This window comes from Prunus persica, chromosome G2, assembly GCF_000346465.2.
Source record: "Prunus persica cultivar Lovell chromosome G2, Prunus_persica_NCBIv2, whole genome shotgun sequence".
Taxonomy (NCBI): Eukaryota; Viridiplantae; Streptophyta; class Magnoliopsida; order Rosales; family Rosaceae; genus Prunus; species Prunus persica.
The window spans coordinates 21341180-21357909 of record NC_034010.1 but is presented as its reverse complement, the minus strand read 5'-3'; the positions used below and the strand labels follow the sequence as shown (position 1 = coordinate 21357909).

The 16730-nt window shown below is 36.8% G+C and overlaps 2 protein-coding genes across 2 annotated transcripts; both read left to right on the top strand.

Moving 5' to 3' along the window:
* On the top strand, positions 1245-3471 carry LOC109947640 (proliferating cell nuclear antigen-like). Its single transcript, XM_020558288.1, has 4 exons — positions 1245-1770; positions 2201-2359; positions 2704-2783; positions 3072-3471. Exons 1-4 carry the CDS (start codon positions 1449-1451, stop codon positions 3279-3281), a joined length of 771 nt encoding a protein of 256 aa, XP_020413877.1. The 5' UTR covers positions 1245-1448; the 3' UTR covers positions 3282-3471.
* On the top strand, positions 6941-9235 carry LOC109947426 (proliferating cell nuclear antigen-like). Its single transcript, XM_020557399.1, has 4 exons — positions 6941-7271; positions 7705-7869; positions 8630-8700; positions 9014-9235. The coding sequence occupies exons 1-4, from the start codon at positions 6941-6943 to the stop codon at positions 9233-9235; spliced, it is 789 nt and encodes a 262-aa protein (XP_020412988.1).

Here is a 16730-nt window from a genome sequence, read left to right as displayed (position 1 = left end):
CTTGTATATGTTGCTCACTAGATTCCTACGTGCCATTGCAGTTTCTGCAACCGTAACAGATACTCAAGTTCAGTTCTTTGTAGGAAATGGAAATGGGGGGATGTTCACATTTCCTATTCTCAAGAAGGTACCTTATCACAGCATGCCACAATTTTCTGAAAACACAGTATACATTAAGCAAATTCTGGTTCTTATTTCCATCGGAAAACATGAAATAAGCATTTTCCCATAATATGAAACTATACACTACAACATGATAATCACAAGAAGTTCAATTTCCTCAAAGCATAAATGATCAATATTTCCTTATTTTATTTTGTTGTGTAGCCGGAGCAGTGTATTATTGAGGGTGATGTGGCGGCAAATCCAGTTTCCTTGGTGCTCGATCTCCGTCACGCTAGTACAATCCTGAATGCTTCAATGATGTCAAAGACGGTGTGGTTGTTTTGCCAGTCCCATGGTTCATCTGTCATGCTGAATTGCCCTTTTGGTAGACTTGGTAACATCTATTATTACTTTCCTGAAGCCTGAAGCCTGAATGTGATGAGAATGGTCTAACTCAAATAAGATTTTAATGCGGTTTGATCACAAGTTTGAGATACTTTGAGTTGTGTGTTGTAAACAATAATCCTTTGTAAACAATGCAGCTTTTCATCATTTTGAGTTGTCCGTTGTACTTGGTTTGACATGAATATTGAATTGCAGGGAAAGTCTGAGCCTATAATTCATCACAATTTTCAGTAAATAATTAATGCAGCTTTACATAATGCAACTATAATCTCTAACTTTTACTTCTTTGCAAGTTTCATATGATTTCAATTGTTGACAAAAATCATGCTGAACAATAACACTTACCATGTTCTGTGGTGGTTACATAAGCCATCGTTGTTCCGAAACGTAACAATGCTAGAAGAAAAGAGGATTCGAAGAACTCAGAACTTCTGGGTTTTGGATTTTAAGAACAACTTAATTGTTGGATTAATTAAGAAATCACCCAAATTTTGACATGAGCAACTCATGTGTGAAACAAGCATCAGAATTTCTAACATAAAAACTTGTGGGGTGTCATATTGCAATTAAAAGAACTTCAGTGGGCGAAAGTGTAATATGAACAGAAACAAATAGAATGCGATTGGGCCCCGCCTAACTCTGTATACACCACCGGTCAGCTTTTTTTGGTCCAAACACCAGTCACCTTGGTTGAATCATCTCAGTTGGCTGTGAGAAGCTAACGCACCCAATTTTTGAAATCCCGGACATAACAGAAAATGGAAATACCAAACCGTCCAGGTTTATCAAAAAATTCCCGCCAAGAAAGTAGTTAAAAACCTCTTCACCAAGTCACAATGCCTTAAGCTCATCCAAAAAGAATCTCAATTTCCTTAGCTCTCTCTCTCTCTGTTACTTTTCCCTTAAGAAACACAAACTCTCTCTCTCTGTTCACCACCATGTTTCAATTTACCCTGGACCCATGTGCTCTTCTTCTAAGGCAGGCAGTGACACCCTTCATTGAGGCGGAAGCCTACAATGGCGAGATCTACGTCTCACCGACCGTCGTCACATTGATAGCAGAAGCCTCAGGTAGCGTCGTCTTAGTCCTGCGGATGAAACCTTGCACGTTCAACTCCTTTACCTGCACCAAGAACCTCTCCCTTGGCTTAGATCTCCGTATCTTGTACAGCAATCTCCTTCGAGCCAAGACTCATGCATTTCTCCGTCTCTCTGGCGATGAAACCAGTGGTCACATTGACTTTGGGCTCCTCGATACCAGTCAGTATATACCATCTTAGTTTCTTTAAGTTTTTAATTGCCCTCTAATTTCTTATTTCAAGATTTTGAGATTTGGGTGGGAATTTGTTCTTTTTCCAGTTATGATATTTCTAGTTGGTTTTTGGGGCTCTGTTTAAAGTTCATTTGGTTAAATTAATCGTGTTGCAGGGCACTGTCTGGATCATTGCTTTGTGTTTCCTAGTATTGTTTTGTTTAAATTTGATGAACTGTCTGCCTTTTCGTGTTCTAATAGCTAGAACAATAAATTTGATGAACTGTTCCTTTTCAAGTTTATGCTCCAAAACTTAATCTTGTTTCTGGGTTTATCAGTTTCTTGAGGATTTTTGTCTGGATCATTGGTTTTGTCTGAATCGTTTAAACTTGACGAATTTTCCTGGTCTCTTTTTGTTTACAATTTCAATAATGCTAGGAACTCTGCAAGGCTATCGAACTCACATTCCATTGCTTTCAAGGTCAAATGAGATGTTGCCTGTACCTCATCTCCAATATCAATTTCAAGTAAGAGTGGCGATACCTGCGGAGCAGTTTAGGGTTATTATCATGAAGCTATCCCAGTTCGAGGTGGCAGGTATAATGTGTAATTGCTTGCAGAGAGTAGATCTTAGTCAAATACATTGCTGATTTAGATTCAGGGCATGCCCTTTTTTTTATTTCTTAATTCTGATAAGAATATGTTGATCATGTTCTTAGAATTTATCATTTCAGTGCTTGACAATGTCATGCTTCACAATCCTTTTTCATTTACTGTAACTTTGCATATAATCTCTGGTGAGTTCATATTTTGATGATCTTTGTTTGTGCTGTATGCATGCTGAACATTCACAAGGTTCACAGGATTTTATGGCATTTCCCAACTGTTCATATATATAATCTTGTATATGTTGCTCACAAGACTCCTACGTGCCATTGCAGTTTCTGCAAGCGTAACAGATACTCAAGTTAGGTTCTTAAATGGAAATGGGAAGATTATCCCAAATCCTATTCTCAAGAAGGTATTTTTCCTGTGATTCGTAGTTTAGAACAACTTGCTCTACTTATCACAGCGTGCCACAATTTTCTGAAAACATCCATTCTTCTTGCCATGAAATAAGAATTTTCCCTAATTTTTGGATGTATATGAAATAATATGAAACCGTCCTTCGATTTCTTTTTTTTCTTTTTTTTTTTTTTTGCACTCACTAGATTTGCTGTCATACACTACAACATGATAACATCACAAGAAGTTCAATTTCCTAAGCGCATAAATGATCCATATTTCCTTGTTTTATTTTGTCTTGTAGCCGGAGCAGTGTATTATTGAGGGTGATGTTGGGGCAGCTCCAGTTTCCTTGGTGCTCAATCTCCGTCACGCTAGAGCAATCATGAATGCTTCAGTCATGTCAAACATGGTGTGGTTGCTTGGCCAGTCTAATGGTTCATCTGTCATGCTGGATTGCCCTTTTGGTAAACTTGGTAACCTCAATTATTACTTTCCGAAGCCTGAAGCCTGAAGCCTGAAGCCTGAAGCCTGAAGCTTGAGGGTGATGAGAATGGTCAAGATAATGCGGTTTGATCACAAGTGTGAAATACTTTGAGTTGTCTGTTGTAAACAATGCAGCTTTTCATCATTTTGATTTGTCTGTTGTACTTGTTTTGACATGAATATTCAATTGCAGGTAAAGTCTGTAAACAATTAATGCAGCTTTACATAATGCAACTTGTTAGGTTTTGGTTGAATTATCTGTCTGCTTTTTTTGTCTAACTTTTACTTCTTTGCAAATTTCATATAATTTCAATTGTTGACAAAATTCATGCTGAACAATAACACTTAACATGTTCTGTGGTGGTAACATAACCCATGGTGGTTCCGAAACGAGGATTGGAAGAACTCAAAACTTCTGGGTTCTGGATTTTGAGAACTTAATTGTTGGTAGCATACAACCTTAAATAAGAAATCACCCAAATTTTGACATCCACAACTCGTGTAAAACAAGCATCAGAATTTCTAACATACAAACTTAAATAAGAACTGGGGGTTTCTGACCAAAACAAGAACTGGGGGTGTCATATTGCAATTAAAAGAACTTTAGTGAGGTGCATCTGAAGTTCTTAAAACTACAGGGGGGAAAGTGTAATATGAACAAAAATAAATAGAATGCGAATAGGCCCCACCTAACTCTGTATACACCACCAGTCAGCTGACTTGTAACGAATTTAACCGTCCACGTTTCTGAAAAACTTTCGCGCCAAGAAAGTAGTTAAAAACCTCTGTCTCTTCACAATGCTTGGAGCTCAATTTCCTGAAATTTCAAGCCATTCTTCAACCGTCTGAGCTCTGTTACTTTCTTCAAGAAACACAATCTCTCTCTCTCTCTCTCTCTCTCTCTCTCTCTTTGTTGACCACCATGCTGCTTGAACTTAGCCTAAACCAAGGTTCTGTTCTTCTAAGGCAGGCAGTGAAACCCTTCACTCAGATGGGCTTCGATTGGGGCGAGATCTATGCCGCACCAGACGAAGTCATATTGACACCCTTCGATCCCACGTCCTTAATCCCAACCTTTACTTTGGCCCTGTGGATGAAATCTTCGATGTTCGAAACCTGTATCAACCATCAGAATGTCTGGCTTGCCTTCGACGTCCATAGCTTGTACCACAACAATCTCTGTCAAGTCAGGGATGATGATGATTTTGTCGGTCTCTATGTGGATGATGAAAATGATAATTTTGGTGGATTTGAGCTCAGCAATTACAGTCAGTACATATCTTTGCTTCTGTAATTTTGATCGGCCTCTGGCCTCTAATTATTTATTTCAACGTTTCAAGATTTCAAGATTCATTACACTACTATTGCGACTCTGTTCTTTTTCAAGTTTATGGTCGTTTAAAGTTTCAATAATTAATCTTGCTGCCATTGTTTGTATGTCCTAAGATTTGTTGTAAAATGTGTCTAAATTTGATGAACTGTCTACGTTTTTTTGCTGCGTTCTTATAGCATCATCTGTTATTGGGGCTCTGTTCTTTATCAAGTTCATGGTCGTTTTAGCTTTGTCATTTGGTTTCAAAGATTAATCTTGTTCCTGGGTTTATCAGTTTGTTGAAGATTTTGGTCAATCAGTCTGAATTATTTGGTTTCAAAAATTAATCTTGTTGCTGGGTCTTTCAGTTTCTTGAGAGGATTTCTGTCAATCTGTTTGCATCAGTAGTTTGTGTTTCCCAATATTGTTTTGTCATAAAATCTGCTTAAATTTGATGAACGATCTGCACTTTTTCTTTCTAGTATCTCCTCCTTATCTAATTTTTCTCGTCTCTTCTTGTTCACAATTTCAATAATCTAGGAACTCGGCGATTCATTGAAGGTGAAATCCCCTTGATTTCTGTGCACCTTCGTGACCTGGCTGTACCTACACCTCAGTTCCAACATGAATATCATGTGATCGTCGGGATACGTTCGAACGAGTTTAGGCGTCTTATCACTTATCTGGGCCATTTCGGAGTGTTAGGTACTTTGTCAGTGTAATTGCTACAATGATCAAGTCAGAATATTGTGATGAGAATATGTTGATCATTTTCTCATTTCAGTGCTTGACAGTGATCATGCTTCCTATTTCTTCATCATTTACTGGTGATTTTGCATCATGATCTTTGTTTGTGGTGTATGCATGCTGATACACATTCACAAGGTTCACAAGATTTTAACACTGATAATTGGTTTTCGTTTCCTCATGAGTTGCTCACTAGGCTCGTATGTGTCATCGCAGTTGCTGCACGTGTAACAGATACTAAAGTTAAGTTCTCTGTAGGAGATGTAGAAGTTGTTTACAGTAAAGAGGTATTTCCCAACTTTTCACGTGATTTGTAGTTTAGAACAACTTGATGCTCAACCTTATCACAGCTTGCTAATCAATTTTCTGAAAACATAATGCTAATTAAGCAAATCCTGGTTCTGATTTCCATTGGAAAGCATCCATTCTTCTGTGCCATGAAATAATATGTATAGCTGCAGTTAGGATCCAAAGAAAAGCAATGCAGCCACTGTATAAGCTGCACTGTCTTTCGGTTTCTTTTTCTGTTCTGTTTTTTATCTTCTAGATTTGCTGTCACACGCTACAACATGATAACATCACAAAAAGTTCAATTTCCTTATCACATAAATGATCATGTTATTTTGTTATACATGCAGCTGAGGCAGTGTATTATCGGGGGTGATGTGGGGGAGGAAGATCCAGTTTTCCTGTTGTTCAATCTTGAACACGCTCGCGCAATCGAGACTGCTGCAGAGCTGTCCCAGATGGTGTGGTTGCTGGGCCAGTCCAATGGTTTATATGTCGTGCTGCTTTGCCCTGTTACTCAACTTGTTAACCTCATGTTTTGCTTTGGTCCTCCTCAAGCCTGAAGCCTGAAGGTGATGTGATGAGAGGAAGTGTTTCTGAGTTGTTAACTCAAATCAGATGTTAATGCATTGTCAGGAAAATGTCCAAAAACAAAAGATGATGTGAGTGTGTGAGATATTGTCAGGAATATTGATCCTGTTCATCATAACTCTTTCTTTGTAAACAATTAATGCAGCTTTACATATAATGCAACTTGTTAGCTTGTTGAATATCTGCCTGCTTTTTCTGTAACTTATTATTACCATGTACTGTGGCGGTATCATAACCCATGTTTGTTCCAAAACATAATTGAAAAATGCTAGAAGATACGGGTTAGGTCAGTTGATCAACACATTGCGCTTGCTTCTTTTCACCCAAGTTCGAATTTCCTCCCCGCCTATACATTAGAGAGTAGTTTAGAATGTTCCCCTTTAAAAAAATAATAATGATAATTATCAACTATAATGCATGGACTAGCAGAAATCAAGTAAAGTTGGTCTCAATCTCTTCTTACCGTATTTATTTTTAATTTATTTTTAATTATGAAGTATTTTTCACCATTTGGGGTGTCATTTCAATTAAAAGAACTTCATTGACAATGCATCTGAAGTTCTTATAACCAGAGGGGCGGAAGTGTAATATGAACAAAATTAAAACAGAATGCGAATGGGCCCCACCTCACCCAACTCTGTATACACCAGTCGGCCGAATTTCAACGCACACAACCGTCAATTACCTTTTTACTTTCCCGCCAAGTAAATCCCTCTCTCTCTCTCTCTCTGGTTTTCTCTCTGTCCACCATGTTCCAGCTCCGCCTAGACCAAGGCGCGGTTCTTCTGAAGCAGGCGGTGACGCCCTTGGTCGAAATGGTCCAGTTTGCCGACATTCGCATCTCACCTGAGGATTTAACGCTGGTGTCCGTGAGCAACAATCTGATGTTTCCACAGGTCTTCATTGCGCTGCGGATGCGAAGCTTGATGTTCGCTCAGTTACGGTGCAACGAGACCCGTTGGATTTGCATCAACCTCCGCCATTTGTTCTCCGCGCTGGCTCCCGCCCGCAGTGAAGATTCGATCGAGATCCATGGTGATGAAGGCGAGGATGTGGTTGGCTTCTTGTTCAAAAATCCCAGTCAGTACAAAAACATCTTAGTTCACTAATTATTTCTTATTTCTTCAATTTTGTGGGTTTGATTTCAAGTTTCTGTCGTAAGTTTGATTTCAAGTATCCTGGAAATCAGTTTAATCGTTGTTAATTTGGCAATTTTTTGTTGATATAAACTCGAAAATTATTGAAGGGGATTTTTCATGCTTCAAGTTTATGATAGGTTTTAGTTGGTTCTTGGAAAAGGAATTCACTGAAAACTCAAAGTTTTCAGAATCTTTAAAGGTTTTCATCCCCATTTTCTTTCATTTGTGATCATCTTCATGACCTTCAAAAGGAATATTGAAGCTTTCTTTGGGGCACCCTTACCCATACTTGCTTTGTTGTTTGGTTTCAGTTTTTTGGGAATCTTTGTCTGCATCTCTTTTCTAATATGTTCTACTTGTGAATGGAATCACAGGAAATCGCCGAGTCAGGTACTCTGAAATGGCATTGATTGAAGTTTACCCTGCTGCTGATCAGATGCAGGCAGGTTTTGCAAATTTCAAATATCAAGTGATTGTTGGGATACCATCGGTGGAGTTTCAACGTCACATGATACGGTTGCGCTGTTTTGGAGAGACAGGTACTTGTCATTGTGTAATTACTTCTTGAAATTAAATGCAGTGCTACAATGTTCAACATGGAAATTTACTGATTCAAGTTCAGACCAAGCACTTTCCATTTTCTTAATTCTTATGTGAAGATGTTCATTTTCTTAGAATTTCACCTTTCGGTGGCTGACTTTGATGATACTTCTTAGTTCTTTACCCTTTAAGATTCATTGTATATAACTTAGCATTGCCACCATGGCCAACTTCAACGGAGGGAAATTTGGGGGAAATGGAATTTAAAGGTCTGAGATGGACTATTTGTCTGCAACTTAGCATCATAAGTTGTAGTTTGAATCAGATTGTGATAATATTTTAATAGTGAGAACTTAGGGGGAAGGGAGGGAGAATAGCCCCGTTTCTTTCTAGTGTATCGCTGTTGTAGAAGTAGCACAGACAAGTCACACCATGACATTTACAGTTCATTTGGGTTATGGTTTTGAGAAGAAGTCCAGATGGATTATTGCTGTGACTTTGCATCACTATGATCTTGTTTATGTTACTAACAGCCTGCATTTTTACATGGAATTCCCAGCTTTTCCTCTTTTTACAATCATCTATGAGAGGTTTACTGTTGCTAAAACAAATGATCACACATGCCATTTTGTTTTATACTGTCCTTTTAAACTGGTTTTCTAAAGGCACAATTTATCTTGACTTATCCTGTGCATGCACCACTGGTTCACATTAACACCTTCTATATGCTACTCATTGGTCTTCTATGTGTCATCTTAGTTTACGCACGCATAACCGATACTGAAGTTAGGCTCTCTGTAGCGAATGAGGAGATTCTTCTGACGAACGAGGTAAAAGAACACTCTCTGTGATATAACGGCTTGTATACAATGGTTATATAATGAATAAGCTGCACCAGTTAAAATTAAAAAGAAACCAATACAGCCAGTCCAGTTTTCTTCATTGGTGGACGTATAGGATTGTTTAAGTCCCTTAAGGGGAACCACAGCCTGCATTATTTTTTCTGGCTAAGTGGAAAAGATGGAGGCACCATCCTTCAACTTCATAGTTTTACAGTGTTAAAATTTGACAACAATTCCCTTGGCCACATGCATGAATGATCAAATATATTCTTCCTTGGTTTAACTTAATGTGTTGCTGCAGAATTGCATTATTGGGGGTGATGTAAGTGAAGAAAATCCAGTTACTGCGGTGTTCAGCCTCCATTGCCAGAGCGCAATCATGAAAGCGTCGCATCTGACAAGCAGGGTGTGGTTACTCCACTCCAATTCTTCACTTCCATTTTGCATGCTGAATTTCCCTGTTGGTGCACTGGGTAACCTCATGTTTCACTTTCCCTCACCTGAAGATGGTGATGAAACTTGACAAGTAGTTGTACTACTAGTCTAAAGTAGCCAACTCCGTTATGACTTCTGTTCTCAAATCAGATTTTAATGATGATGTGAGAATTAATCGCAAGTGTAAAAATCACCAACAAAAAAAGGATGTTGTGAGAGATCTTGAGATGTACTAAGTTTGACATGGATATATAGTTGTGCTAAGTTTGACATGAATATATAGACGGTTTCAATCATTAAAATACATTGTTGAATCATTCTAATAAAAGATGTGTGCACTTTTCAAATCTTTAACGTAGAAAAAAGAAACAAAATATCTTTAACTCATAGAGGCTATAGTCTCATGCATATGCCTCCAGGTCTTGGGTTTAGGGAGCTGCATACATATTATATTTTTCTGAAATCTTTCGGCTTCGCAACTGCCTACCCTTCCATGGCTAGATACGCTACTGATGCTAAGTTTGACATGAATATATAGAAGGTTTCGATAATTAAAATACATCGTTGAATCATTCTAATAAAAGACGTGTGTACTTTTCATATCTTTAACGTAGAAAAAAGAAGATATTAATTGAGAAAATATATCTTTAACGTGTAAAGGCAGGTAAATGTGGTTGCTTGGAAGGTTGATTTGAAACTTTCCTTAGTAATAGTAGTTCACTTTTTAAATTTTTTATTTTTATTTAATCAAATATTTAAATACTAATTGTTCACTAAATAAATAGTAATTAAAACATAACTACTAAATAAAGTAATTCAGAAAGATAAATAAAGATTATGCTATTCAAAGGGTACAGCCGCGCGGCTATACTCTCAAAACAGAAAAGTACAGCCGCACGGCTGTACTCTTAAAATATCCTTTCTAAAATTTTATTTTTTATTAATTAAATAATATATTAGCCTTATTTAAATACTTTCATTAGTAGTGAACAATTAGTGATAAATATTTTAATAAAAATCCTAGAAATTTAATTTTAGTACCCAAATATATTAGTATTCTAAAAATGGATTTTAGCCTCAAAACTTAAATATAAGTCACAACGTGATTGGATAATATTAGCTGCTTGTTGGAGTTTGATTGAAATACATGAACTTGAGCCCCACATTGGAAAAGAAGAGAAAGTATCTACTCCTTAGTAGGCTTATGGTTAGGGTTCGAGGCTTGAGAAAGGTTTTGGAACAATTTTGGAAGCTAGGGTTTTTAGTTCGAGACTTGAATTTACACAAACTAATTTTGTGAAAATAAAAATTTAAAACAAAAAGTTCAAATTTTTTTTACTATTTATTAAGTAATTTATGAAATGAATCTTTTGTAAATAACTTTGAAAAAAAAAAATAATCACCCGTTGAAAAAATAACTTTGTAAATATTGGTTTCTCAGTAATAGTAGTTCGTTTTTTTTCCTCTAACAATTCCGCCTCTTCTTCCTATCTTTTCTTTTTGTGAGAAAAATTGTTTTTCGTATTTACAAAAGATTATTTTGCGTTTTTTACGACAGAAAAGATATTAGCTTTGTCCATCTGTCGTTGAAAATATTTTTTCATTCACATATAGAACACGTGACCAATCAAACATGACCACATATTATTATCCATGTATTTGTAAAAGATAATTGTGCTCATCATTTTTATTGTTTTATTATGACATGATTCACGGTAATTTTTTTATTCAGTATTTTCATTTTTAATCATGTTTTTGGGGTCCCAGTTTAATTTCGTACATACTGCCATGATTTCAAAGTCAACACCGATCAACTTGAATAAAATTATTCTCATATGCAGATGTCTGTACAGATAAAGAAATAAATATGAAAGAAAATATGGAGGAGTATTAGAAAATAGATTAAAAGTTATTTTTGGTTCATGCAGTTTTAATTTTGTCAATTGTGCCCTTGTAGTTTCATAATTATAACAATTTAAGGACAAGTCACAAATTCTGTCAATTTTTTTCACGGAGTTAGGGATATTTTCGTCCATTCTTGACATTTGTCTAATCCTTAGGTTGTCTTCAATCCAAGCCCTTGACAAATTTCCCCAAATCTTACAACATAAAACCAAGTTTTGGAAGAGCCCCAAATCTTACACCATGACCAAGTTTTCTAATTGGCTATGATGTTTAAATGACATAAATAGACACAAATACCCCTAATTTCGTAAAAAAAAATTGACGAAATTTGTGATTTGTCCTTGAATTGCTACAATTATGAAACTACAAGGGCACAATTGACTAACACTACTACAAAAAAGCAAAAAGACGACGGTAAATCACCGTCGTGTATTCGATTTTTCAATGGTCGTGGAATCCACCGTCATCTTTTCCCTCATATACCACGACGCTAAATCCCCGTCGTTGTTAAAATATACAACGTCATCAACAAATACAAAACGACGTCTTTGTACTGCAAAAAGATCTAAAAAAGCAGTCGAGAATGAGAATAGACGACCAACTCTCTAAAAAAATCGTCGTTAAAAAGGAAAAATATGACACATATTAAGAGAACAAGGCCGCAAGATAGACATACAACGACGGAAATAAAAAAACGACGCCGTTAAATATCATTTTCACGACAATAAAAAATTTGACGTCTTTAAATACATTAGAAGACGACATTATTGATACCTACTACGTCGCATATATAAAAACAGCCGTCGTAAAATTAATTTTCCACTTCGATTTTTCGATAAAAGATGACGTGGAAATAGTTGTCAGTGTCATTATTTACGACGTATGTATTTATTGAGTAGACGTTGAAAAACGAAACAACGTCGGTTATAAATATATGAGAGTCGTATTACAAAATTTATACGTCATATTTTCAGAAACAAACAACGACGATAAATATTAGACGTTGTTAAATAAAACAACGTCGGAAAACAATAAAAACAGACGTGTTTAGTCTGCTAAAGTTCTAGAAAATAGTCGAGGATGAGAATAGACGACCAACTCAAACAAATCACCGTCGTTAAAAAGGAAAAATATGACACATGTTAAAAGAACAAGGCCGCAAGATATACATACAACGACGACAACTAAAATTTTACGCCGTTAAATATAATTTACACGACAAGAAAAAATATGACATCTTTAAATACATGAGAAGACGACGTTATTGAAATATACTACGTCTCTTATTTACAAACAACCGTCGTGAAATAAATTTTCCACTTCGATTTTTCTAAAAAAGATGACGTGGAAATAGTTGTCAGTGTCATTATTTACGACGTATGTATTTATACAGTTGACGTTGAAATGCGAAACAACGTCGGTGGCATTTATATAGTCGACGTTGTATTTATATCTATCATCATTACTCACGACGCACTTAATAATATAGACGACGTTGAACTTCTAAACAACGTCGGTTCCAAATAAATGAGAGCCGTATTACAGAACATATAGACGGCGTTGATTATGATGAGAGCCTATTACAAATAACGTCGTTTAATTGTTATTAGACGGCGGTTATAATGAATTTCCGTCGGAATTCATTTCATTCCTCTTCGTTTATAAAAGAACTTGCGACGTGGAAAATGTATGATGACGTCGTATTTTTTAACGTTCAGATTATATATCTCGTTTTTTAGACGTCGGTATTATGGGATTGGAGTCGTGTTATTTTGAATTACATGGCGGTTCTTAATCCTTCCCCGACGTGATATCCTGAATAATTGCTTCACAATTGCGTCGTGGTTCTTCATTGTTACGTTGCTTTAAGATGTCGGTAAATATGCTGAATAACTGGTTCACAATAACGTCGTGTTTTATTTGAACGTAGAAAGTGAAGAAATCACATTACAATATATTACAAAATTAATGTCATACACTGCCAATTACATAAGCATCATTCAATCCATATATCTTCACACCCATCTCGAATATTTTGACCGCCTAACTCACCTACCAGTTCATCAAATGTGTCAACATTTGGCATCCCTCTAGTAAATGGCTCACACTCAATTATCACATCACCTAATACTTCATCACCAATAACATCATTATATTCTCTACTAGGCATTGATAACACTACCGACCAACCACGATGCATCGGGTCGTCAACAAAAAATATTTGTTTGACTTGAGAAGCCAAAACAAATTGGTCATTCCTATGTCCAATTTTACTCAAATCTACAAGGGTAAATCCAAGTTCGTCGACTACAAGACCAGAACTATCTATCCAATCACACCTAAAGACTGGGATTGTAAACTTTTGGTAGTCAAGGTCCCAAATTTCTTGAATGACACCATAGAAACCCATATTTGAGAGAATTGAGTTTTTATCCTTGGCACTAGCAACTTGCATGGTATGTGCAAGTAAATAAACTCCACTATTTTGAGTTGTCCACACATCATCTTGTGCCTTGATATTGAATTTAATACCTTTAATAAGATAGCTCCTATATAATGGCACTGACATGTTTGGACCAGCTGCTAGCCACCTTAAATTTTCTGATACGCCATGATTGTCTTCCTCAAGTTCACTTTGAACCTGCAAATTAATCATATCTTAATTCAATCTAACATATAAATAAGAAGAAAATTAAAAGAGAAATATGTTATTCAACAATATATACCTTGAAGCGTAGCCATTGAATGAAAGTGCTATTGTGCTTATCCTGCAGCCACTTTGTTCTCTTTCTAAATTTTGGATAAGCAGTCTTGATGTGAATCATATGTTGCCTACATGACACGAAAAATTCAAGCATTACGGTCCTAAATATAGAAGATAAACATAAGAAATAATTTAAAATGGAAACTTAAAGAATAAAGCTCATACGTACTCGATATAGGGTAGGACTTCCTCCGTATTCTCCAAGACATATAGATGTGCTTGATTCAACAGGTCCTGATCAACTACGCTCACTGTGCAACCTGATAATGGCTTTGAAAGTCCCATCTTTTGGCTTGAAGGCACTCCAACTGTACTAGCATCAGATAAATGCTGAGTACAACACTCTACCGCTTCTTCAGCTATATACCGCTCAGCAATGCAACCTTCGGGACGAGTACGATTCTGAACATACCCCTTCAGCACTTTCATATATCTTTCAAACGGATACATCCACCTAAAATATACTGGCCCACATAGACGAACTTCTCTGACAAGATGTACTACTAGATGAACCATGATATCAAAGAATGAAGGGGGAAAGTACTTCTCAAGCAAACACAGAGTAACTACTACATCTTCTTCCAACTTATCTAGCTTGGAAACATCAACAGTCTTTGCACATATAGCATTGAAGAAGAAGCACAAACGAGTTATTGCATACCTTGCAGGCTTCTCCAAAACAGAACGAATTGCCACAGGGAGCAATTGTTGCATTAAGGTATGACAATCATGTGATTTAAGGCCAAGAAGTCTTGAATCTTGTAAAGATACAAGATTTTTAATATTTGAAGAATAACCTTCAGGGACCTTCATACCATAGAAAGAATTGCAAACCTCTCTCTTCTCTGCTCTTGACAAATTCCAAGGCCCAGGAGGCAAACGAGTACGTCTTTCTCCATACTCGGGTTGCAAATCAGTTTTGACCCCCATGTTCAATAAATCTAATCGAGCAGCAATCTCATCTTTATTTTTTCCAGGGATCTCCAGCAATGTACCAATGATACTATCGCAAACATTCTTCTCAATGTGCATAACATCTAGGGCATGCCTTACAGGAAGGTATTTCCAATACTCGAGATCAAAGAATATTGATTTCTTCTTCCAACAAACTCTGTCACCATTTTCAACCATATGCAGCACTTCTTCTCCGGTTAATGGCTCGGGAGGTATGCCATATTCAGGTTTCCCATTAAAAGCTGCACGTTGCCTCCTATATGGATGATTGATTGGTAACCATTTTTTATGCCCAATGTAACAAATTTTGTGGCCATTTTTCAACCTGTGACTAGGTGTATCATCGCCGCATATTGGACAAGCTTTATATCCTTTAACAACACAACCAGATAAGTTTCCATAGGCGGGGAAATCATTAATTGTCCACATTAATGCAGCTCTGAGTGTAAAGTATTCTCCATTATGTGCATCATACACTCCTCTAATCCCAACCCACAAGGATTTTAAATCATCAATCAAAGGCTCCAAGTAGACGTCTATATCATTTCCGATTTGTTTAGGACCGGAAATCAATAAGGTTAACATCATGAACTTTCGTTTCATGCACAGCCATGGAGGGAGATTATATGTAACTAAGATCACCGGCCAACAACTATATCTGCTACTTAGAGAACTGTGGGGATTGAATCCATCAGATGAAAGAGCCAATCTCAAGTTTCTCGGCTCATTACCAAACTCAGGCCATTTATCATCAAGAAGTTTCCAAGACGGGGAATCCGCCGGATGAGACATCTGACCGTCAATTGATTTTCTAGCAGCATGCCACCAAGTCAAACTCTTAGCTGTCTCATGTGATTGAAACATCCTTTTAAACCTTGGAATTGGGGGAAAATACCACACCACCTTCGCTGGCACACCCTCTTTCAAGATTGAATCTTTGCCTTCCTTCCACCTTGAGATACCACAAGTAGGACAATTAGTTGAATCCTCATACTCCTTCCTATACAAGATGCAATCATTGGGGCATGCGTGCATTTTCTCATAACTCAGCCCCAATGCACACAAAGTCTTTTTAGCCTCATACATGGAGGTTGGTATTGTATTTCCTTCTGGAAGCAAATCGCCTTGAAGTATCAATAATTCTGTAAAACAGACATCACTCATCCCATGTTTTGCCTTCAAATTATACAACTTCACTAATGCCGATAACTTCGTGTACTTTCTACAACCAGGGTACACTGGTTGATCTCCATCCCCAATCACATTGGCAAACTCATACGGATCCGAACCAAAATCACCAAAATCATTATCATCCATATCAATTTCTTCAGACACAAAACTGTACCTACTATGGCCATCATCTTCTTCAACATTTCTACTAGCATTAGTAGTTGCTTCCCAAGGTTCTCCGTGAAATGTCCAATTCTTATAGCTTTGGTCAATTCCATTAAAGTATAAGTGATCCCTTATAATTCCAACCCCAAACAACTTCAAATTAACACATTTAACACATGGACAACGGATATGTGTTGTAGTTAGAAGATTTTCTACAGCAAAGTTCAAAAATGCTTCCACCCCAAATTCATATGCCTTCGATCTTCTATCCGAGTGCATCCATGACTTATCCATCTCCGACACTATAACCTATTATCTATAATAAAGTGAAAATACAGGCAATGACCATCACTATAGCAGATTATACAATGATCTAATCGCAAGTAATACACAACAGAGACGACGGGTTTTAAACAAAAACAGACGTATTTGGCATATATAGACGACGGATTTTCAACAGACGTCGTCTATTATAAGTAATACAAACGACGGTTTATGAAAAAACCGTCGTGTATAAGTAATACAACGACGATAGTTTAAAAACACCGTCGTGTAATCGTCGTCGAATTCGTCGTGTCTCAGTTTATTTTCAAGAACACAAAACCCATTAAGAACACAACATATA